General features: G+C 36.3%; 1 protein-coding gene across 1 annotated transcript in view; it reads left to right on the top strand.

The window, feature by feature from the left end:
- Positions 1-26,070, top strand: part of LOC145664294 (maltase 2-like) — a 164,668-nt gene that overhangs the window by 11,257 nt on the left and 127,341 nt on the right. The window contains exon 2 of the mRNA XM_081730833.1: positions 5,349-5,511. Coding sequence (XP_081586959.1) covers positions 5,349-5,511 — 163 coding nt within the window. The remainder of the gene's footprint in view (positions 1-5,348; positions 5,512-26,070) is intronic.

Here is a 26,070-nt window from a genome sequence, read left to right as displayed (position 1 = left end):
GACAAGTGCCTCAACTAATATGTAGATTATGTCGAAAAACAACCCAATGTATGTGTTATCTGTTGGCTTTATTGGTTGTATGAAATAATATATACACGTTTCACTGCAGGTTTTAATATATCTCACTTTCTGGTCACTCCACCACATACATGAGTTCACTTTTCCCACTTAGCATCTTATATTGCTGGATGGAGTGCAGCCAGCTTATTGTCAATACTTCATTATGGCATATAATTATCAATTCTCACACTAGCTCCTGACCATGTTGGTTACATTAATTTCCATCTAATTATCACCCTGATACACTCCCATAATTTCTTATTCTATCACTAGACAAATAATGCCAAGCAAATAACAATACCGGTACTGTATCCAATGTTCTTCATCAGCTTTCGAATCATTCATCGTAGTAGTTTTTTTTTTTTTTTTTTTCTCAAAGGTTTTATCCTCATTTAATAACAATAAAAATAATAGTCTACAAATAACAAACATATGGTAGAGCACTTATCTATACCAAAAGATCTCTAGTTCGATTTCAAACTTGTGTAAATGGATTTTCTAACATTTTCGTGTTCCCTACACACTATCTTCATTCCCTCTTCTTCATCCTTACAAGTGCAACACAAGGGAAATTTAAACTGAACATTTTATTTACTCACGCATTGTTGAAATGCGTGAACCACCTCTTCAAGTGTAGTATAAGATGTTCCAACATGCCTGATTCTTAATTTAGAGCATAAAAGAAACCAGATGGTACAAGATCGAAGCTTAACATTCCATTATCTGTATTGTCTTAAGTCGAGATGATTGTCGTGACGGAAGATGATTCGGTGCAATGAAATTTTTGCACTCATAAGCTTCACCAAAACTTCGGGTAAATAAGCTTTAATACATTTTGTATTTTCAACCTCGTTTCTTTAATACAGTATATTCCATTCGAACAAACAAAATGTTAATCGATCATTTTTCTTCTTTCTTTTATTTTGGTTTGTTTATTTGTTTCTAGAAACAAATGCGGAAATATCCATTCCACCGACTGTCGCTACTGCCATAGAACTTCGAATCCATTTGTTTCATTATTTAGTCATTTATAAAGAAATCACACGGTGAAGTCCGCAATTCACGAACTCTAATAATAACCTAAGTTAGGGGCATATTAGTAATATGGACTGTACAACTAAACAAATAAATTGTTGGCGAATTAGCGAAGAGGCGCCATATTGATTTTTGTAATTTTACAGGTGAGTGATTTTAAATTCGTCGTTTAACAACGTTATACCTAGCTAAAGTTTTGATACATTGTTTAGAAGTTTTGTAGAAAGATTTTTTTAATCTTAATATTTTTGGAGGCTATTAAGTGTCGACTACGTTACACTTTTGACGGGAAGAAACGTGTGTGAATAATTACTCCCATTTGCCCTTTCTTCCTAAAGAAAAGGATCAACTTACACCACTGTAAAATTAAAGATAAGATATACGTACAATAGTGTTAAGCTTTCAAGGATGCACTCACGACACTCCAATGTGTTTGTGATTTTGACCGCAAAATGTTAATATCCATCACTTACTGATATTTACTGTTTCGTTTCCTCCCACTTTCTTCATTCCATCGTTTCACTCATCTCTCACTATCACCGTCTCCTTTAGCCTAACCGGCATAACCGTGGGACGTAAAACTTAAAGATTTCATTTCATTTCATTTTGAAAGGACCAAAATTATTATTATTATTATTATTATTATTATTATTATTATTATTATTATTATTATTATTATTATTATTATTATTATTATTATTATTTAGCCTTTACAAGAAGTAGAAAGGTTTTATTTTCGCACTTTTATTTCTCTAATAAGGAGTGTTTTATTATTATACTCGTATCTTTGATTCAATGAGAATATTTAATGTTATTTATAAATCGGTGTTGAAAAATAAGAGTATCACAGAAAATACTTTTCATTAAAATAAGAGTATCACAGAATACCACACACACACACACACACACACACACACACATATATATATATATATATATATATATATATATATATATATATATATATATATATATATATATATATATATATATATATATATATATATATATATATATATATATTGGTCTAGGAATTAATTCGTGCGGTTTTAAATAAAAATTGAAGCTTTATTTCAAAAACAAAGTAAATGAATACGTTAACAAAAATATTGTCCATCGCTAGTCACTACTTTCTCCCATCTTTCAGGCAATTTACGGATTCCGTGTCGAAAGAATTCCTCATCTTTTGACGCAATCTAATCAAAGATCCATTTTTCGATATTTTCTGAAGAAGTGAACCGCTGTCCAATCAAATCGTTATTCATGCAATCGATCAAGTAGTAGTCAGACGGAGCAGTGTCTGGTGAATATTGCGGGTGGAGTAACACTTTCCATCCGACATTTTCCAAATAGGTTTTGACCGGTTTTGCGACATGTGGTCGAGCGTTATCATCTTGATAAATAAGTTTATTATGCCTGTTATTCCATTCTGGTCGTTTTCAGGCCAGAGCTTGCTTCAAACGCATTAATTGTTGTCGATAGCGGTGTCCATTAATAGTTTCACCAAGTTTCAGAAGTTCATAGTACACCACACGTTTCAAATCCCACCATATATACAGCATAACCTTTGCACAATGAATATCTCGTTTCGGTTGTGAAGGACCTGGTTCACCTTGCTTCACCCAGGCCTTTTTTCGTTTAGGATTCTCGTAATGAATCCACTTCTCATCACCAGTTACAATTCGATGCAAAAATCCCTTCCTTTTCTGTCTTTGAAGCAGCAATTCGCAAACGGTTTTTCTTCTTTCAACGTCTTTCTTTTCAATTCAGGTGAAACCCAATAAGACATCTTTTAAATCATTCCTATGGCTTTGAGACGTTTGGAAACTGTTGTTTGCTCAACTCCAAATGCTTCTGCAAGTTCGTCCTGCGTTTGACACGAATCCTGATCAAGCAATGCTCTCAATTCTTCATCTTCAAATTCTTTTGGCTGTCCAAATTGCTTTTGGTCTTCCAAGCTGAAATCACCACCTTTAAACCGTGCAAACCACTTCTGACACGTTCGCTCAGCTAGAGCATGGTCACCAAATACTTCCACTAAAATATGATGACTTGCGGTAGCACTTTTCTTCATGTTAAAGCAATGAAGAATAACTCCCCGCAAAAACACTTTATCAGGCACAAAATGCGCCATTTTCAGTTGAAGAAAAAATGTTGTTGTTTCCGCTTCAAGCAACTGACATATACTAAACAAGATGCTCAATGACAGTAGTTTTCAACGCATGTTTGGATCAACGAAACTATGGGACAATAAGCTAGTTACGCCATCTTTTGTAAAACCGCACGAATTAATTCCTAGACCAAATATATATATATATATATATATATATATATATATATATATATATTCTAGGGCAAGTCAAAAATTGTCTACACTTTTCATTCTACAGTTTATTTACATGAAACTAGGGTTATACTATGTACATTATTTTTCTACGTAATCTCCCTCCTTATCAATGCACTTGGCCCAACGGTCAACGAGCATACGTATTCCTTCCAAATAAAAGGTTTTCGGTTGATCATGAAGCCACTTTTGCATCGCATTTTGCACGTCTAAATCTAAGGCAAATCGGCGACCCCGCAAGGCATCCTTGAGTACAACAAACAAGTGAAAGTCAGATGGAGCTAGGTCTGGGTTGTAGGGAGGGTATTCCAATAACTCAAACTTCAGCTTGACAGACAGACAGACCTTAACGCGAATGAGCTTGTGTTCTGCAGTAAGCTTTCTTGGTACCCACTGTGCACAAACTTTATGAAAACCGAGCTCGTCGTGGATGATTTGATGGGCTGATGTTCAAAGCAGCTGCTACCTCATCGATAGTGATTCGCCAGAACCATCTCTCGAGATTCGTGAATGTTGTCATCTGTAGTGGAAGTTGATGGCCGTCCTGCTCCCTCTTCATGCGTTACACTTGTTCGAGCACTCTTAAACTTCTCGAGCTACAAAAACACAGTTTTACGTGATAGTGCACTTCTCCCATATTGCGATAATAGTCTGCGATGAATGTCTGACCCTTTGACACCCTCCGATAAGAGATATCGGATCACTGCTCGTTGTTCCTCTTTGGTGCAAACTTCTAATGAAGCAGCCATGATATATCTGCAACAGAAGGAAGAAAAATGGAGGAATTAAGATCACACTTTCACAGCATTACCACAACAGTATAACAATAAAATATGCGAGAACAGAAGGCAAAGTGCGCAATATAAGAAAAGTTATGACAAAAGTATAGATATTTTTTGACTCGCCCTCATATATATGTATATAAAACTGAAAATAGTCCTGCATGTTGCAGTTGTTAACAATATAAAAGATAATATGGTTTCACTATTTTATGGGACAGTAAAGTCATATTCTATTACACTCATATTCTGTTCAGATAATTAATAAGAAAAATAATGAAACGTATTTTAAGCATATTATTACTCAAATGTAATAGTAAATGGTATAGAATAAGATAACCATCATGAACTAACTTTAATTAATAGCATGTGATAGGTTCTTAAGAATACAGAGTTATATTTTGCTATTACTGTATATTAAAATGTTCTGTAAAGGTTCACTTTTCAATCCTTTAATTTGGAAAGTTTCTGTAAAAAGATCACGAGGTCAGGGTCCCTGACAATAGGTATAGGAATATCTCCTTGACATAAACTCAAGTCTAAATATTTTTGTGGTGAGATCCTCGGGAATAGTGAGTTGAGATACATGGAATTCTTGGTTAATGCCACTTTCCTTTGTATTGTTATACTTCTAATATATTCGTCTACATGACTACTTTTGAAGTAAATTTTATCTGGTTGTTCCTTGATGACTATCCAGTCAATTCTTCGTAAATGTCTTTGTTCTTTTCCAATAGGTGTGGTTAAAAACATTAATTGTCTGCTTTTCTTCTCTCTTTTTCATTGAAAATAATTTACGGAGGTTTGATCATTCAAAAATAAGCGTTACAGAGCTATTAATAAAGGGCCGAATAGCCGTCTGTGTCTTAGTTACGCCTTTTCGAAGATTTTTTTCAGCGTAGTAACTTAATTTCAAGATATCCTATTTTCATTAATTTCATATCTCCGTTAATGTAAGGAATTGAGTTATGAAATGTTTATGATTGGTAAAGCAGTTTAAATGAGGATGATAGGTTGTCATAACTCTAAATCACGATTTTTTGATTTACGTTACTTCGCCCTCTTCACCGACAAAATATAGATCTCTACCTATACATTACACAAGATGAAGTCTTTTCTAATCTTTCCAGATGGAAGCAGCACCGAAGAGAAACTTACAAGATGAAGAAAATTCGTCTCCAACAAAGAAACTAAAGCCAGAGAAATCTCATTGGTGGAAATATGGTACTATTTATCAAGTTTATCCACGCTCTTTCATGGATGATAATGGTGATGGTGTTGGTGATTTACAAGGTAAGATTCAATTACAAACTTCAAGGACATATACAGGGGATGAGTCCTGGGGATCCCGGACCTCTTCCCAAATTCCTCCTTTTCTGTAAATTTAGTCTAATGTTAGGAGTGTTTCTACAAATATTTCTATAATTTATCCTCCTACTGAATTTGGACCTCCCCCCCCCAAAGCTTTGGATTCCTCCCGAAATAAATTCCTGCGTATGTGCTTCACAAACGACACCAAAGTACACAAGAGTAAAGTTCTAGAAGTTGAACTACTGAATTTTCGTGTATTTTTAACATAATATTTGAAATAAAATGATGACTCAGTAGCGAATGCCAGGATTAATGTTTAACTCTATAACTTATCGCTTAATAGTTAGGAAACTTAAAAACCCGCCTATCTATTTGTCCATAGTCCTACACTATGATACAGAAAACAACAGAAATTGTACTTTTGTACAGAAACAATAACTTGCACTGAAAGCACTGCAACACATGATGCTCCCTGACATTACAAAAGAAGTGAAATTGTCCATAAAAGTGTATGATCACTACAGGCAGTAAGCAATGTATGCTTTCAAACATTAGGGATGCGCATGAGACAAGATTTGAGGCTGTCTCGTCTCGAAAATGTGCTGTAAAAGTGATGTCTCGACTCGAAAAACGTATATTTTCCTATTGGAAGAGCTGTGTCTCGACTCGAATTTTCTCAGGAAAATTCTGTCTCGACTCGACTCGTGCGCATCCCTATCAAACATGCTCCCATGTTGTTCATAAAGTTAGTTATGAGTTGTTGTGGATGGTCATTGGTGTATCTGGACGTGCTACAAAATGTCTCCCCACATGCTCGATGGGATTCAAGTCAAACCAACAGGCAAGCCAGTCTACCCTCCTGTTGGCCAATATTCTCTCGTTCGGAGAGTTCCACCACCTGAGTTGTTCGATTCGGCCGCATTAACATCCATAAACAAAAAGTTAGGGCTGACTGCATCTCTGAAAAATAGTGCCACAATAAATGCCACAACAGTGACCGGTGAGTGCCTCTGCCTAGAGTTTGGAGATCGATATGCCCATGCAATATTACGTCATCCCACACAAGAACACCTAGACCACCAAAACAATCATGTTCGACAATGCTCCTGGGCTGATTGCGTGTTCTCATCTGCCAGATGAGTGTACGTCCAGATTATTACTCAAACTGAATCTGTTCTCATTGGAGAAAAGAACGCGACCTCACTTCTCCTCGATGCGGACCTGATGATTTCGGCGCCACTGCAAACGGTGCCGCCAATGTACGGATGTCAACGGAATACAGCGTAAGTCCCGTCAAGCAGAGAGACTGTCCTATGTAATCGACAGCGTGATATTGGGCGCCTTACAGATCTCTAAAAATTTGTTTGCAATTGCACCTGCTGATTGATATCGGTCACTTCTAGCCTAGTTTACAATGTGATGGTTGTCCGTTGCTGTAGTTGGCCATAGTCTACCACCACCGTTCCTTCGCACAACATTGATTATGGTTCAGAACGCTCCTCATGCACATGAAACAATGTTGTAGCAATACGAAACTCCTGGGTGACACGAGTCACACTTCGCCCATTTTTCAGTTTCCCAAAGGTTCTCCCCCGCGCCACAATCCAATTATGTATCCAGATCATGTTGTTGTGAATAACAGCATCACAATGCATCTTAATAGATATCTGACTGACACAAACTATCTAGTCCCTTTCATTCAACTGATTTGTGTTGGGTAATCAGATCCATTTGGCGCTATGGTCACATTGACGTATGTAATTACTCTCTTATTTATTTATTTTTTTGTTTACTCTCTTAATTTGTAGATTTGACATTTTATTTATATTATTTTAGTAGATTTTTATTAATGTTTAACGTGCAGTTTATATTGGTCATTGGCCTTTTCATGACACGGATAGTCTCATTGTTGACGTCCCATTAAACGTTAACATTAATCAATATTTTCTTCCCTTTTAGGTCAAATATACGGTATATAAAAAAGATGCTAAAATGCATCTTTAATTAACGTTAATGAAAAGTTTAAATAACAAATTTCAAGTCTCTAAATTTAAAGGAGTCCAAGATATGGATATATTAGCATAATAGTTACAACTCCCACCCCTTTCTCTTCCCACCACTCCTCTTCCCTTCTAGATCAAATTTTATATATATATAAAAGCCGAAATACATATTTAATTGTTACAACGAAATCGAAAGTATGGCTCCAGGCAGAGTTGGCGTGGGTCAATGAAAACTTAACCCACCACCCACCATGAACCACTCATCCACTGTGACCTACTCTGACTCACCAAAATCCATCGTCATCAACTCTGAACACGATCCAAGGCCTCTTCTGAACTGACTAAATTGTTTACACTTGTAATAAAACAAGACTGACATTGTCACTAATCGGAGTTTGATTTTCTAGTCAAGCACTACTCTGTTACAATAACGGTGGATCTAACCTTTACGATATAAAATGGAAAAGTGTTTGTCAGTGAGGAAATTGAAACAGTTTGAGGTGGGGGGAAATTAGTGTGTGCCTAAAATATACTTGTACTATGAGAGTATTCTTGCAAGTGTTAATTTCTCAACGCATTCCAAAAGAAACTTCTATTCGCAGGAATATTCCCCTGTACAATATGGAAATGGTTATGGTTTCTGAATTCACAGTATTTTTCTCACGAAAGACTTGAAAAATCAGTTTTTCATAGTGTATAAAGGTGATCGGGTACCCTATGTGAGAGCATCTCCATAAAGTATGCTCATAATTGTAATTTGTGTAATCACTAAAACACCACGTTAAATTTAAGTTACAAATATGCATAATTTCAATTATTATGAATATTTATTCAAAGTAGTTTACCTAAAGCAAAGAAGAGACTTACTAAAAATTAGGTACAAAGTTGAATAACACAAATAAGCCATTAGTAATACAAGTATACATTTTCCACAATTCGTAATTTTCCACCTTAAAACAAATCTGAAATCGGGTTTATTTCCTGTTGGTAACTTTTTCGTGGTAAATCATCGGCAGCGGAATGATGTCCATCCTTCAGACAAGAAATAACTAGCTCGTCTATTTCGAGCTTGTCTAGCGGTGGGCCATTGATGAACAACAAGTTAGACAATGTTTGAGCACTTAGTCTATTTCTAATATCAGTCATCTGTAAATTCATAAGGGGAAATCCCCGTTCGCACTCTGTCGTGGAAATTTATAATACTTCTACCCGATTTCTGCAACTCCTCATCGACAATCTGCTTGTTAGACTTAAGTCTGATAACGATTTTTCTTGGTAAGTTTTGAAATACTCAGCAAGAAGTATATCTATCACCATACAACATCTTTTCCATATCGGCCATGTCAGTTGGCAATGTCGATTCATGGAGAACAGAAACTTCATCTACCACGCCTTCGATAGGGAATCTTGTGAATAAATTATCAATTAAAGCCTGATAAACTGATGATTTCTTATTTGTTTATAAATTTAATTTTTGTAATTACACATGAAGGTTTGATGCCATTACCAAGTTCCCTACCTCGTCTAGAAAGCGAAAGTGAACAAGGTTCCTGAAAAGTGTTCAGAGGTGAATGGGAATTTCTCTCCTTCTTCCCCTTCAATTACCACACTGATGTTTGTCATGTGCCAAATTACGATGAGTTTCAATTAAATTATCATAATGTTGAATTATCGATACTTTTCAGTGGAAAAAAGGATGAAATTTGAAAGTTCCAAATCAAGGTAAGTAGACCAACGTAAAGGGGGGGGGGTGTAAAACTTTTCATATAATTATGCGTACAATCCAAACTTAAAATTTCCGTGTAATTAAGCTTACGGTACAAATTTTATGCCTATTTTTCTCACAACTTTATGGGTTGATTGCTCTGTGGTGTAAACGCTCCATATAATAAACATAAGCTTCAGCAATTGTTATAGTAGAAAGCAATGGATATATGAAGCCAAGCACTGTATTTTTTGTTTGATTTTTTTCTTAAATAACATCGATCGTTTTCGATCATTTTTACAAACCAACTCACTACTGTACCAATTTTCCATATATAGAAAGTCCCCCCCCCGCCACATAAAGGAGAATTTTAAAAAAATGTTAGGACACATTCTGTTTATTTTCAATAAAGAGTTAATACACTGAATTTCAGCTCCGTAAGTTTAACGGTTTGCGAGATACTCAATTTTTTTCTCAAAAATTCGGATCCTCGCTACCTCCTTAGGATATTATGCATTATATTGAAAGCAATATAACATCCCAGTTTGGATTAAGGCCTAACTGTATATCAAACGTAATTTCATTTGACTTTGCAATTTGACCGTGCTCAGGCACACATAGTTACATTCATTTTTTTATATAATAATTTATATATTACAGTGATCCTAAAATGTATTTTTTCCCGTAGTTAGCTCCTCTAAAAACTCACAGGTCTCGAAAGCCAAGTACTAGTATAAGTCCTATTGCTATTATTACAATTAAAAATATCAATATCCAAAAGTGCCTGAAGTTCATTTTTCACTTGGTTAGATATACTCACCTCAGGTAAGTAGACAGAAACAAATGGAAAAGGAAGGGAAATGAAGGTCTTGAAAGTAAAACGAAGTCAAATTTACCAGTCTTCAGAAGATACTCTCTACAATGCAGTGAGCAGAGTGAGTCAGTAGATCATACTGAGTCGGTGAGTCGCAGTGGGTCTCGGTGAGTGGTGGGTCACAGTGGGTCATGGTAGGTCGCAGTGGGTCACGGTGGATGGTTGGTCACAGTGGGTCACATGCTGTTGACCCACGACCTACTGACCCACTCAGAAAACTTGACCCGCTTGACCCACTGACCCACTCCATCTCTGGCTCCAGGACAGGAAAGAATGAAACGCTGTTTCTAACCAATAGAGGAATTACTGATCAAGATGAAAACGGTCGGTGATCGATTTCAATTTCAAACAATGGCCTTTGATTGTTAAGACTTAGAGAAAACACACTATATCGCATCAAAACTTAAGTAGTCTTAATACTTTCGATATTGTGCCCGAGTGGAACTCAAGATATCTTATTTATGCAAGCAGATGAAATTCGAGTCTATAGTACTCGCGCCGAGTCGTGAAGCTTGGGCTCTAAACCAATCATAGAAATATTTTGCTTGAGCTCTAACACATCGGAAACTTCGGTACAATTCGTGGAGCCGCTTCCCGAGCGCACACTTGGGGAAACGTCAAACAGCTGAAATTCACCAACAATGTTGCCAAACTTTGAAGACATAGTAAACGAGTATATAAAAAAGTTATTTAAAAATTACCAATAATAACACTGCACAACAATAACTACTGTAACAACTATTCTAAAATGGTAGCAATAGCACAAATAGTAACAACGAAAATATAACTTTAGAAAAAAGAATTAAAACGGAACTTGACGCCAATCCGACAACACTGTACTCCCGGGAGATGTTTTCCGTGTAGCGCGAGAGACGACACTGACAAAATTTGATGGGTGGGGGTAGACGACTGGAACACACCCTCGCGTTCTATTGAGTGGTGAAATCAGTAGATCTAGGTCAAGCTTCACGACTCGGCGCGAGTACTATAGTTCGATAATATTGTAGCAATTTTACCCAACAATACCAATAAACGTTGTATACTTCTTGTAAAATAGAATATTTAACTGTCAATAGTTGTGTAAAGTGGAATATTTAAATATTTACTTGCTGTGTACGTATTTCACATGACTGCCTTTTTTTTTTTTTTTTAACGCATCCTTTTAAAATGCACTAAACTAACTGGGAGCTAGAAATTCCTACATAAGCCCAGAAGCGAGAGTGTTAACCAAAGTTATGGGTAAACCAGAAAATTAATTTATTATTGCGTTATGTGTCTGTAGAAACTTGATAGATGTGATTTACTTAACCGTTTTTACCTCGTACTTGTAGAATATCAACTCGAAACAACAGAATTACTTCCAGAAGATAAGAAATACCACATACCAAGGTGAATTAGAATCAGATAAATTTTATGAGTTATCGTAAGACAGACAGATATAGAAATAGTCAAATGGTAGACGTTCGCTTGCAATAATACAGTAAAACCCGCTCTGTTAACTTCGCCACCTCTCTATATTGGCCATCTGCCTGTTTTTTTTTTTTTTTTTTTTTTTTTTTTTATTACCAGCGTTTCTCATAGATATAAATAAATTATAACTACAATTAGGCTATACGTTATTAGGCTACTACAATTAGGCTATAGGCTATACGTTACGCTGAAACTACGTTATTTCTATGTTGTTTTTGATAACTTAAAACATCTTTTACTGCTGTACGTTTCAGAAAACCAATAAAGGTAAGGGAGAAAGGGACGAAAATTGTCCATTGATAGTAAGCTCTCGAAAAATACATAATGCAATGGTATTATTTATTGCTTTTAAGTCTATTGATTTAAATTGATTTATATCTTTTGATCTATTTATATTTTTATATATAAAATTCTTCCTTGTTGTAGCTTACTTCACAAATTCTATAGGTCTACTGTTCAACTTTCTAGTTTAAGCAGTTTGGGTTAGACGTTTATCAATCAATCAATCAAGACCTCTTCTGTTTTAGTTAAGCTCACACTATTTCTTATGTAACTTTACAGAGGATATGCATACATGTCTATGTGCCATAATTGACGCGTCCAACCTAGATGAGTCTTGATCATTTGTATCTGGATCTGGGATTTTGATTATAGATGTCAAAAATTCTTATATCAGACAAATGGTTGATATCTGCCAGTAAATGATTGTGTAATGAATTCATAATCATACATTTTTGGTAATGTCGTTTTCCAAATCCCAATTATCGTTAGTGCCGCACATAAAACTAGATTTGAGACTATTTTGTCTCGAAACGGTGTGGTTTAAGGGTTTTCTCGTCTCGAAAACACGAAAATTCTGTCTCGTTTCGTCTTGTGGGTAACATTAATTATCTACCTTCAATCTAGGATCCAAATTGCTAGGTTTCCACATTCCCATTTGAACAAACGAAAAAACTTACTATTGTACACTTTCGCTGCAAGTTGTAATGTACCATTACAGTTGAAAGTAATGGCAATTTTTTTTACGCACCCTGTACCTAGTAATTTTTTTTAATTCAATTTCGGTTTAGTTACATAATTTATTTACTCTCTTTACTTCGAATTAAATATAATGAACCCAAAGGTTTCATTAGTAACCATATTCCCACTGTATAATATATTTATTTATATTTTGATTAAGTGTAAATCCCATTTCCGGATATATAATTTGAATAGTTACAAGGTTTACCATTCTGACGTCATACCGAAACATAGTTCCGTTATTGGATATAAATTTCCTTAATTTCAGACCAATGTAGATTTTGGCCAGGTACCTAATCTTTCCCTCACCCCCTCTCACTAGTCCATAGTCACTTTCAGATCCGGTTATATCTGGATTTGCCAAATTTCTATTTGCTTTGTAATTTCCGCGGCTAAAGTTTTCGTTCCTATTGGAGGAATTCTCCTACCTCTGGCTTTTTCGGCGCAATATTATCAGAACAATCGAAGACACCCTAGCAGGAGCAGCCTGTGAATTTTGTGCTATATATTTTTCGGGAAGAATTCCAATTTCAAAGGACAACTAAGGTAACACATAATGTAATACAATAGTTAAAGATTTACAACGGAATAGGAGCCCGGAAAATCCACGAATTTTGGTAAAGAAGCTGCAATTCAGTGAAATAACAAATTCCAGTTCTGTTTACTAGGAAGCCATGTTTGCTGCCTATCGAGAATAGACAACAGTGAAAGAGTGACTTTACTTTTTTTTTTTTCTCAAACTCAAGTAGGGATTAGGGAAATTACGACCTGTTAGTGCATGTTGTTCGTGTATTAAGTAGAAGTGACTTTTTATTATTTATTCAGTAATCGCATGTACGTAGGTTTGATGGTTGTAAAGTGAATAATCATAATGGCAGCTTAAGTTAGCTTAAAAGGGCTCCTATCCCCTTTTCCAAATTGAACCAGTTCTAGCGGGGGAATGGGTTAGTTATTGTTCGTTTTAGGGCCTTTTCCCCTTTCAGGGGAAGGGTCCCTCCACAAACCTCGTTAAGGTGCCCCCAGGGCATCAATTTTTGGCAATCATTATGTAAACAATTGGTCAGGTCAATTGGACCTAGTGTTTACCTTTCTCATTTTGCCCCCTCTAAATTAAATAGAGCCGACGGTATATATCAGAAGGGAGTATTTATTTTGTCAACATGCATGTAACTAAATGGTGCATGTTTAGTTTAGTTAGTTGTCTTTATGTATAGTACTAACAGTGGTGTATGTAGTTAGTAGTTTTGTGTGAGTGTGTGAATTTTCGATTTGGACAGTGTATAAATATGCTTTAATTTAGTACCATTTTTCTAACATAAATAAACCGGAGTAAATATTAAATTTCTGATTAATGAGTACAAGTATACATTTCAGTACACGGTAAATTATGCCTCCACTACAGCGCCATAGCGTCAGTTTTCGGTAGTCAATTGTTTGTTGACAGTACGACATCGCATGACTTAGTGATTTAGATTGTTTGATTTTGGACATTTATTCTCAAATTACTTCCCGTGGACATGGTTTTCGGTTCGGATGAGTATACCTTCGTATAAAATAGCATGAGATCTTACTGTACTGAAAATTTCAGCTGGCTAGGTCCAGTAGTTAATGAATAATCCGTTGAAATAAAGAACACCTATTTTCTTAATAGAAGTAAAGCCCATATGCTGTTATTATTTGTTTAAAAATGTAATATTAAATTCTCTTTTCCCGTGGCTGTAGAAAATTCCATTGTTGCTTCAGTTTTATCAACAAATCAGAAATAGATTAATCGTTGACAATTTAACTTTCCGTAAATACATGTATGATTTTTTTTTTAAACCTGCAAGGTAAATACAATTTGGGTGCTTCGAAATAAAGAGTACGTGGTTCGATGAATGTGATCGTGTGGTGGTTTGAGCGTGATAGATTGTGATAGTTATATATATATATTTATTACTGCGTAATGTAAATATGTGTATGGCCTGCGTGTAAAATGTACGAAATAGGGTGTTTATAAAATATTACTTCGTGTGAAAATTAGTAGATAATGAATGAATGTAATGATATGTTAATAATATGATATATAATACGAATGAGATGATGACCCCTATATTTAAATGGATAGGCCTAGTGAATTTTATATAGTGAAAATATGAATATGTTTACGAAGAAAAAAAAAATCTCTCGCGTTTTGACTTCCACACCAGTGCATTCATCCAACCGAGTTTGCTACTTGGATAGTAAATTATAGTTGGGAATTGTGTGTTACTTTGCATTTATGTACCTCATAATAACAGCCCCAGATCTTAAGCCTTTCAATAGATAGAGTAGCATCATGTGGGAATTACTTCTAAAGGTTGACAGAAATGATAATTAAGAAAACCAACTGCTATATCCTGTGATCATCGAAAAGTACAGGTTTCGGTCATTTGTACCTTTAGCATTCATTGCCTCTCCGAGATTTTTTTTTGTTGCTTACCTTATTTATTTATTGTGCAGTGTTCATATAACTCAGTTCGGACTATCCGATTAAATTAACTGCTACTAAATTAATATTCATGGATAGCGTACCCGGATGTCGACCCCTAGTCCCTTTAAGTATTTTCATTTCTTTTCTTAGTTTAATTAGATGAGGGAAATTAACGACATCCCAGACTGTGGCGTGTCTGCGCAGGGTAGCTATCGGTGAAATTTGGTTATTGAAATCACCGATCCAAAATTCAGTTTATTTAATTTTTTTTTTTATTTTGGCAAATCACTAATTAGGGATATCTTAACTATTACTCTAATTTCATTACTATCCTGGAATCTTCTAGTTTCCAAGAGGTCGGATGATTTTTTTTTTCTTTTGAAATCCTAAATTAACGCCGTCTCTAACCTTCCGGAGGATTTCGGGGTCTGCAAGGGTGTTGACCGGATACGGTGAGTGGTGGGATTTCCCTAAAGCCTTTGTCTTTCCGAAAATCCCATTGTGGACACAGACTTGTCTCATCTTCGCAGACAGTTTTATCGGCTATTTATTTGGTAAGCCGAACCCTTTTTTGGCATGTTAAGAATATTTTGGCTATGGATTTTTGTTGAGAGCGAAATTCGACTTCTAACTTTGTAGCGTTAGTTATTTCTCACTTAAGTCTTTGGCGCCCCTATTCTTCGTCTTCCTTCTTCTCTATCTCTCTCTCTGTCTTCATTTCTTCAAGTTTTTTTTAAATTTTTCAACCTCCCCCCCCCCGGTTTCTGAAACTCATAAAACATACAATATTCATTTCACTTATTTCGATCGTATGTACTAATTGAGACATCGAGGGATGTAATTCGTGGAGGTATTGCAGCACAACTCAGGACCATTTTCGCGATATTCATTCCACCACGGGAGAAACTGACGGGAAGGTACACTATGCTTTCAGATTCCTAGAAACCTTTGTTATTCATTGATCATACAACTTATATCAATTGATTACTGATTTCTGGTTTTTATTTCTATTGATTGGTCATATAGTGTGTATGTATTAATAGTTTGGGCCCACTAGTTTCGAATAACATTGATTTTTTTTTGTATATACATCTATATATGTACTTACATAGTTTTAAAAGCTACGTGCCTGCTCTATTTGTTGCATTTTCCACCTCTTATGTTAACTTATTAAATAACACCAACTATTTTTTTTTTATATACGCGGATCTTTAGTAAATTGAAAATGATTATTGATTATCGGGTTTATTCATATGAAATACAATGTTGCAACCTTATGAAGGAAAAAAAAGTGAATTTTTGATAGTCAGGGTTTTTGTTTTTGTCTTTGAGCCAATAAAATATAAATATTTATAAAATATGAATACTTGTCGAATATGAACGGTTATGTAGAATTTAAACGTCGACGAAATATTAAGATAGATATTAAAGTGAAAGTTATTGTATTGATTAATATGAATACATATATATATATGCGAGTATGTATGTAATGGGCTCGATATTTACCCTGGTCTTGTTAGGTTGCCATAGATTTTTGACACCCGGTATTAACCAACTTTTTGTGATATATAGTATTACCGCGTAAATTGTCATAAATTACTTTTTGTTGAGTTGTTATTAATTTCTGTAACTATTAAAGTGGAATATAATGTTAAATACTGCATGTGAATAAAACAAGTAGCGGGTCGTAAGATAAATAAGAATAACCCTAATCCTTACCCAAATTTACTTTGCGAGTGAAATTAGCAACCTACGAAACAGTGCGCCCCTCCAACGACTTTTTCCATCAGTAAACCATGAAACAAATCCTTCCCCTACGATCGGAAACCAAACTATTCAGTATCTAGAATTTTTTGACTACAAGATCTATACTAGGAAAAAATTAGTGATCTTAAATTCAACGAACTGAAATCTGTTTAATAAGTTAATGTGAATACCGGAATATGGAAATATGTTCCCAATATCTGTGACTGGATTTAATAATTTTTCTTTAATATTACCAAACTTTGAAATTTTAGATCAAGTGCGTTGAGTGACGAAATGAAGAATATAAACATATATATGATATGAAGCAATTATTTGTCTATAGTTGAAACAAAAAATAAGTAAATACTCTCATGGACACAAATCACGGTGCGTAAAGAGAGTTGGAAAAAGAAGCTATTATCGAAGTGAGAACAAAGACTCATAAAACTGTCGATATGTCTCCTATTGAGACAAAGACTCAATAAAATATTACTAAAGTGTTTTTTTTTAAATGATTAACCAATTATTTTTCTCTTTGCCTGCAATGATATGTATTCATTGCACTGAATTCTAAATATATATTGACCCGTGAATTTTTTTTTTCTTTCTTGTCTTGTCTTTGGTTTAATTTTTTTTTATGTAATCCAACTTTTAATATATATATATATAAAGAGAAATGTGTTATTTGATCTTGTTGAAAGTAGCGAATTTTTGTGCATGTTTATGAAACATTCTTTTCGTGTATTAAATTTTTTCTGTTATGTCAAACTAAATCTTCTTCTATTGAAATGTAATAAATGTCTATAGCAATGTAGTTAGGTTAGTTTAATTCAACCAAATACAACCCGAAGTATACATTGTCCTGTATGAATGTGTGTGTGAGTGAAATGTAGGTTTAGTATTAAGTGCACCAATTATCTTGTCATATATGTGTGACTTATTATAATTATTGGTAGTTATCAATTGAACTCATTGAATGTTAATACTAACTTAAGTTGGCTCTATGAAGGAAGTAAAAAGGACTGAAGTAGCCTGAACGAATGATCATCATGAAAGAACTGTGTAAGTCAAAAATCTTCGGCAAATATGTGATACTCTGATTTTTTTTTTTTTCTGTGGTCGTTTCTAACATGCCATCAACTTCGTCGTTCATTTTTCAAATATTGAATATTAGTCTAAAACTTCTGGAAATATTGAATAAACGGTAAAATTAAACTTCTCATCTATCTCCGAGCTAGATTGGGATAATTCGGTAGTTGGGGTCAAATGGATCTACATCGGGGATGTATGGGTTAACATGTGTCTACCTTTGATCACCCTGATACCAGACATTTACCCAATAGTTATTGGAAATGATCACAATTAGATAATTATTCACTTTCCTTTACCATATTCCTCAAAATATCTAGTAACAGCTTCCCCTTTATCACCTTCTTACTTTACATCTTTCCTCTTCTATCTTCTTTTTCTTTTCTTCATCTTCTTCTCCTTCTTCTAATTTCTTTTTTTAATAAAACTGAAAGGGGGGTCGTGACTGGGAATTCTATATGTAATAAACACGGTCATGTATTTATTTATTTCATTTTATTTTCTTTAGAAGTCCGATAAAAAGTTTTCTCGTTTCGATCGAACCTAGTATGTTTCGAAATTAAGAATTGGAAATTATATTCCAATATAATTAGGCATAAGCTGATAGCTTCATGAACATCCCCACCAGGGGTGAAGGGTTCCCACTCACGACTTATTCTGTGCATCACTTTTGTTGCAGATTCTTTTTTTTTGTTTTTTTCAATCAGTTTTAGATTGACGAGCGGTGACAGGATTCGTTGTTATGGAAACGGTGGTTTCTGTGGCAACGGCCCCATTTTTTCCAGTTTTAGAGTGGCGACCGTGACAGGACTGTTGCCATGGTAACCATGTTTACTGTGGTAACGGATCTGAAAATGTTTATTGAATAATACCAGTTATCATGCCAATTAGTTTGAATTGGTGAACCGCGACAAGAATGTTTGTCATGGCAACGTTTGTTCCCATGGCAACGGATCTCCATTTAAATGGCGACCGATAGATTTGAAATTTTTTTAAGAATGTCAAAGAGTGAGGTTGAAGGCATGTTGAATTGATTACAACATTGAAATTAATACGAGAAATTTTATAGTCAAGTGAAACAAGTAGAGTCGTTGGCTACTTTGTCATTTTTGTTTCCTTTTCTAAGGGGGAAAAAAGAGAAGGAGTGTCAAAATTTTTCTAAAATAGAACTAAACGCTAGAAGGGTTTCAAGGAAGGAAAGAGAATGGGAGTCCTTTAGTTTATGAATAATACTTGTCTGGATAGCGAATAAGTATTTTATAGTATATGTGTATTTTTGATATATATATCTTGTCTTTTGTGAAGTGTAAAGTGTCAAAGCTATGGCAACAAATAAAAAAGTTGTTTTGTCACAGGACGAATGTGAAGTCACGTGCACTCAATGCACGTTAGATGAAAAAGAGAAAAGATCTCGCGCCCCGCGGAGATTAATAAGATGCACCGGTTGTGGACTAAAATGGATCCACTTTGCTTGCACCAATTTGGATGATACTGCTGAAAATGCAGAAAAAGTTCAAACCGGCGAAATAATAAAATACTGTGAGGATTGTGAAAAGGACCGAGGCCAAATATCTCCAGCGGAGATATCTGACCTCGACGATGAGGAAAAGAATGGAGATCACAATGATTCTCAGGATCAGACGGCAAACCTGAAGGAAGGAATGTCATCTGGAGGGTCTGACACGTCTGCATTAATTCGCCAAATGATGCAAATGATGAACAACAAATTTGATGAATTGAAACAGAACGGTGCAGATATGAGGCGTGAGATAAATGAGATAAACGAGAAGTTAGATCAAAATAGTGCAGATCTGAGGCGTGAGAATGCAGAAATGAGACGTGAAATAAATGAAAAGTTTGATACCTCGAAACGAGAGACCGACGCTCGATTCGAGGTATTAAACAATAAATTTGACCAGATTTGTTTAGACTTTGCTTCTTCGATGAGCAAATTGAAAGAGCAAACGTCTACGGAACTAGAGCAGGTTAGATACCGGGCCCAACAGTCTACCGAGCAGCTCAGAGACGAAACAAATGAGAAATTCAACGAAATAGATATAAGGTTTGAGAGTACAAACAAAAGAGTTGGTGACATCGAACAAAAAGTTGAACAGCAGCAGGCTGAAATAAGTAGATTGAATGTTGTAATATCCGACCTATCAATAGAAACCAAACTAGAGTCGGTTGATCAAAGAATTAGTCGAATTCAAACCGAAGTAGACAGTATTAAGGGGAATATTACTAAATTGCAAATCGCCAAGTCCGATATCTCCTATCCTTTTCCTGATGGCGATTCTCCAGGGAAAATTTTCCCAGAAACAAGTAATGTCCTCCCGGGTAAGAGTCAAGTGTTGCCTGATGCACGGGACACAGCAATGTATTGCCCCCCGCATCAGCCAACCTCGAAATCATGGTTGAGTAATTTCGATGTACCGATGCAGTCGAGTGTTGTGACTACAACAGTCACTAGCGTAAATGCTCACTCTACCTTTGGAATGGTACAATCGTACAGCGTGCTGCCAGGAGGGGAAAGGAGATGTGCCGGACCGTCGGTTACTACCGTGGTGGGTCCTAAGTTTGAACCTTACATGGTCAACACTAATTACAAAACCTCTCTTGGTCATATGGGAGCGTTCAGTTCAGTGACCACTCCGTCGGTGGCAAATCCGGTGACAACCCCAACTGCTCAGGATAACGCGTTGATTCCACTGGATTCTTTTCCTGCCCCGTATAGTATGAGCTCTAAAGTTTCCCTCCGGGATATTGAACGTTTTCCCACTTTCGATGGGAACATTACTAACGGGTTACCTCGAGTTTTCCTGCGGAGACTGCAGCAATATTTAGACATGTATAAACTTACTGATGGGGAACGCCTACAGATAGTTGAAAAATGTTTGATCGCCGCTTCGGGCGCATGGTTTGCTTCGGTTAAATACCAAATCCGGACGTTTAGTGATTTTTTGATTCTTTTCAAAGAAGAATATTGTAATGAGCACATCGAACGGCTCCAAAAGAGAAACTTACAATCACTCCGGTATGATCGCTCCAAGTATGGGTCCCTCTTGGACTATGCTTGGAAAATTATCGAACTATATTATCAGATAGCTGAACATCCCTCTCAGGCTGAACTTGTAGATATTATAGTTAACGCTCTTCCACCCGATGAGTCCCGGGCCATAGCGTCCCACTTGTGCCAAACGGTGCGAGAAGTCACCTCACGTTTAGCTGCCTTGTGCGGCAAGGAAGTTGGTGGTCCACCAAAACGATACTTCGCCCGACAGGCAAAAATTCTAAAACCGACGAAGACGAAAGTAACGGCAAGTTGCCAGACAGATTTCCTGAGTTATACCCAAGCTGGATCTCGTTATCCTAGTGGGTATGGCTCAGAAAACAACAATAATGGCCGGCGACTATTTAGGAATCGGCCCATGTTCAACAATCGCCGGAGTTATCGTCCCTATGACCGTACCAACATGGAATCGAACCTGGGTAGGGGCGATAACACCAGGAGGAATTTTAACAGGGCGTACGGAAGAAGGGAGAACGGTAATAGTCAGAATAATAATAACAATAATAGTAACAATAATGTAAATCGACCCCAGAATTCAGTCCCTTCGCAAGTGCGTGGTAACGGTGAGCCTAGGACAATATTAAATGGGAGTGATAGTCGCGAAACGGCGGTAAAGTCGACAAACTAACGCCGCAGTTACCTGATGAAATGGGGGAGGATAACTGCGGGTACATACACCCCATTAACTACAAAATGCAATATCCTAATAATAGTAAATCCGAGTTTCAGATACAAGAATACCCCTCACCGAATTCCTTAGAATTTATAATAAAATTCGTAATCGATGAAGAGCCATTTGCGGTGGGGGAAGAACGTTATTTCTCGGCATCTCCCAGCCTAAAAGGAAGTATCGGTGGCGTTGAACTTGTTGCTACCATTGATAGTGGTTCGGAGCTCTGCCTAATGGACTGGGAGGTGTGGAGAAGATTGAAACAGCGCTTCCCTTCTGCAAAATTAAGGCCGTACACGGGTCTTACACTGGGTGCATTTGCTGGGAAGGAAAGTTTTTCAGTTCAAGGGGTTCAAAATTTCAATCTTAATATTCAAGACCATATTTTTGAAATAGCTATTTTTGTTATTAAGTACTTGCGAACGGATTTAATCTTGGGTTGCCCATTCTTAGATAAGTTCCATTGTATCATCGACCGTGAAAAGAAAGAAATTCGTATGAAAGATAGTCTCGGGAATGCAGTTACTGTTTCAACTAATAAACCAAATGTAATGTTAGTGGGAATACCGGAAAGAGAGATTGCAATCGGTGAGTCAGGGCGGCCAGTGATGGATCAGCCCATGCTTGACCCCAGGTTTATCTGTCAAGCTGCCTGTGCAGTGACACCTCTCAATGGAGGAGAGGTTAACAGGGACGATCAGCTGGATCCATTCCTGAATGCCGAATGCAATGTCTCTCCACAAGACATCGACACTTACATTACTACTCGGGATGACTTACCACCACCAATTAGATCAGGTCTCCGTAAACTATTATTACAGTACAGATCTCTCTTCTCCGAGTACCCACGTCGTGTTAATGCGCCTCCATACAAAATTCAACTAAAAGATAACGAACCAGTTGTAGGACCTTGCTATTCTGTCCCACAAGCAATGCAACCCGAGTTTGAGGCCGAATTAAATAAATGGTTACGGTTAGGAATTGCTATAGAACAGATGTCCCCATACAGAAATCCTATTCATGTTGTCAGAAAGGCCTCTGGGGGCGTACGTCCCGTTTTGGACCTCAGGGCTACCAACTCAAAAATTATTTCTCCACAAGCACAGGTTGAACCAATAGACGATTTATTACATCGTGTTTCACAAGCCACTTGGTTCTCATCTTTTGATGCGTCTAGTGCCTATTATGGGATCAGTTTACACAAAGAATCATATCAATGTACTAGCTTTGTGTATAAAGGAAGGCAGTATTGCCTTACCGTTTTGCCACAGGGATTGAAGAGCAGTCCTGCTGTTTTTCAATCCGTTATGACTAATTTTTTCAACGACTCAACTCGTTCTTTTGTAGTTTTATACCTTGATGATGTTATGGTAAAATCGGTCACGGAAGAAGAACACTTATCTCATTTAGAAAGAACTTTTGAAATTTTCAAGAGGGCAAATTTTTCCTTAAATTTTCAAAAATGTAAGTTCTTCGCACGGGAGATAAAATTTTTAGGTCATATCATTAGTGGCAAAACGATAAGGGTCGATCCTAAATTAAACGAACCCATTCGTTGTTTTCCGGTTCCGAAATCAAAGAAGGCATTACAAAAGTTCCTAGGCCTCATAGGGTGGAGGAGAAAGTTCGTACCAAACTTTTCTGGACTTACCGCTAAATTATATCAACTACTAAAAAAGGATCAAAAATTCACATGGAACGATGAAACATTGGAAACTTTCCATAAGTTAAGAGAGCTTATTAGCAATCCGCCTGCTCTAAGTCAGCCAGATTTCTCCTTGCCATTTCACATACACAGTGATGCGTGTATGGAAAATCTGGCTGGCTATCTTGCACAATATCCAGCAGGTCAAGAAGATCCTAATGTCATCGGATATGCTAGTCGACGGGTAAAGCCTTACGAATTGTCTCTGTCGATCTCTCAGTTGGAACTACTGTCCGTTCTGTTCCTATGTGAGCACTTTGAACAACATATTATGGGTCGTATCACGCATGTTCATACCGACAATGCAGCAGTTACTCATGCTTTCACTCAGAAGAACCTTGAACCAAGAACCACCAGGATCCTACTTAAATTACAGAAATTTGATTTAACATTTCAGCACTGTCCAGGCCGCGAGAACATTATCGCCGATACACTTAGTAGGTACCCGCCTGAGGTATTGCTTGAACCCGAAACCCATTATGTGCATTTCCTAACGAAAACACAATATGCTGACATTGATTTAAATCATATCAAGAAAAATCAAGAAACTGATGAATTATGTCAAACGTTCTTAAGGCAATTTGAAAATAGTGGTAATCAGAATAGAATCGCAATACATTGTGGGTTAATGTACATAAAACCGTTGCGAGTTCAAAAATGGCTTTTAGTAATACCTCAGGCTTGTATTCACCAAATTATCAGTATTGTTCACTCCACAGGTCATTTTGGAGTTCAAAAATGTTATCGCTTTTGTCGCGCAATCTTTTATTGGAAAAATCAAAAATCTACCATAAAAAATTTCATCCGAAACTGTATCCAATGTGCGGAAACAAAGTTCGCAAACCGAACCATAGCTCAGCAAGAATATCACATAAGAGCAAATGTACCCCATGAGACTCTGGGGGTGGACCTTATTGGGAAATTACCACCTAGCCAGGGATACTATTATATTTTATCATTAATAGATATTTACTCTCGTTTTGTTACTTTTCTTCCGCTCAGAAAAGCTCATACCAAAGAAATAATAACGGTACTAGAGAGAAGATATTTTCACCTTTTACCATATCCTCAAGAATTCTTAAGCGACAGGGGCCCACAGTTCCAGTCCAAACTGTGGCAGGATTTCTGTGCTAAGTATAAAATTAAACACAAGAAAACAGCTAGCTATTCTCCTCAGGGTAACAGCATAACAGAGCGCAGCCATAAAGAGCTCAATAGGTTAGTTCGGTTATGGTGTAATGAAGATCAAACCACCTGGTATAGATATCTTGTAAAAATACAGGACCTTCTTAATAATTCTTATTGCTCAAGTATTGGTTGCACGCCGGCGGAACGCTTTCTGAGTTACTCTGCTGTTGACAACTACCGGAAGGTGTTCCCATGGCCAAAACAATTAGATTCCGTTGAAAATAGGTTTAAATTTACGGAGATAGATATAAATTCACGAAATTCTAGTAAACGGTCAACACATTCTGTTACTCTGGAAGAAGGTCAACTAGTAATGCTGAAATTACACAATCTATCGTCAATAATAAAGCAGGAATCCGCCAAATGGATGAAAATTTTCACTGGCCCGTTTATCGTGAAAAAATTATTAAAAAACTGCGCTGTTTTGTATAATCTCAAAGGTGAAAGTATCGGAACTCACAATTTTCGAAATTTAAAGATTTTCAATTGTACAGAAGATAAACGTAGTGAATTACTTGCGCAATACCCCAAGTAGATATAATACACTGTCCTAGAGTGACTGGTAACGTTTGAATGGGATAAATGAGTGTGTTAACTTAACAAGCATCATTAGTTAGTATTCCCAATTAGCAAAATTTTGTTATTCTAACAAAATTTTGTTAATGGGCCGGGGAAAACTGTAATGTACCATTACAGTTGAAAGTAATGGCAATTTTTTTTACGCACCCTGTACCTAGTAATTTTTTTTAATTCAATTTCGGTTTAGTTACATAATTTATTTACTCTCTTTACTTCGAATTAAATATAATGAACCCAAAGGTTTCATTAGTAACCATATTCCCACTGTATAATATATTTATTTATATTTTGATTAAGTGTAAATCCCATTTCCGGATATATAATTTGAATAGTTACAAGGTTTACCATTCTGACGTCATACCGAAACATAGTTCCGTTATTGGATATAAATTTCCTTAATTTCAGACCAATGTAGATTTTGGCCAGGTACCTAATCTTTCCCTCACCCCCTCTCACTAGTCCATAGTCACTTTCAGATCCGGTTATATCTGGATTTGCCAAATTTCTATTTGCTTTGTAATTTCCGCGGCTAAAGTTTTCGTTCCTATTGGAGGAATTCTCCTACCTCTGGCTTTTTCGGCGCAATATTATCAGAACAATCGAAGACACCCTAGCAGGAGCAGCCTGTGAATTTTGTGCTATATATTTTTCGGGAAGAATTCCAATTTCAAAGGACAACTAAGGTAACACATAATGTAATACAATAGTTAAAGATTTACAACGGAATAGGAGCCCGGAAAATCCACGAATTTTGGTAAAGAAGCTGCAATTCAGTGAAATAACAAATTCCAGTTCTGTTTACTAGGAAGCCATGTTTGCTGCCTATCGAGAATAGACAACAGTGAAAGAGTGACTTTACTTTTTTTTTTTCTCAAACTCAAGTAGGGATTAGGGAAATTACGACCTGTTAGTGCATGTTGTTCGTGTATTAAGTAGAAGTGACTTTTTATTATTTATTCAGTAATCGCAT

The sequence above is a fragment of the Thermobia domestica genome, chromosome 11 (genome assembly GCF_964235325.1).
Source record: "Thermobia domestica chromosome 11, izTheDome1.hap1.1, whole genome shotgun sequence".
In the NCBI taxonomy this organism is placed as follows: Eukaryota; Metazoa; Arthropoda; class Insecta; order Zygentoma; family Lepismatidae; genus Thermobia; species Thermobia domestica.
This window is presented reverse-complemented; position numbering and strand designations above follow the sequence as displayed.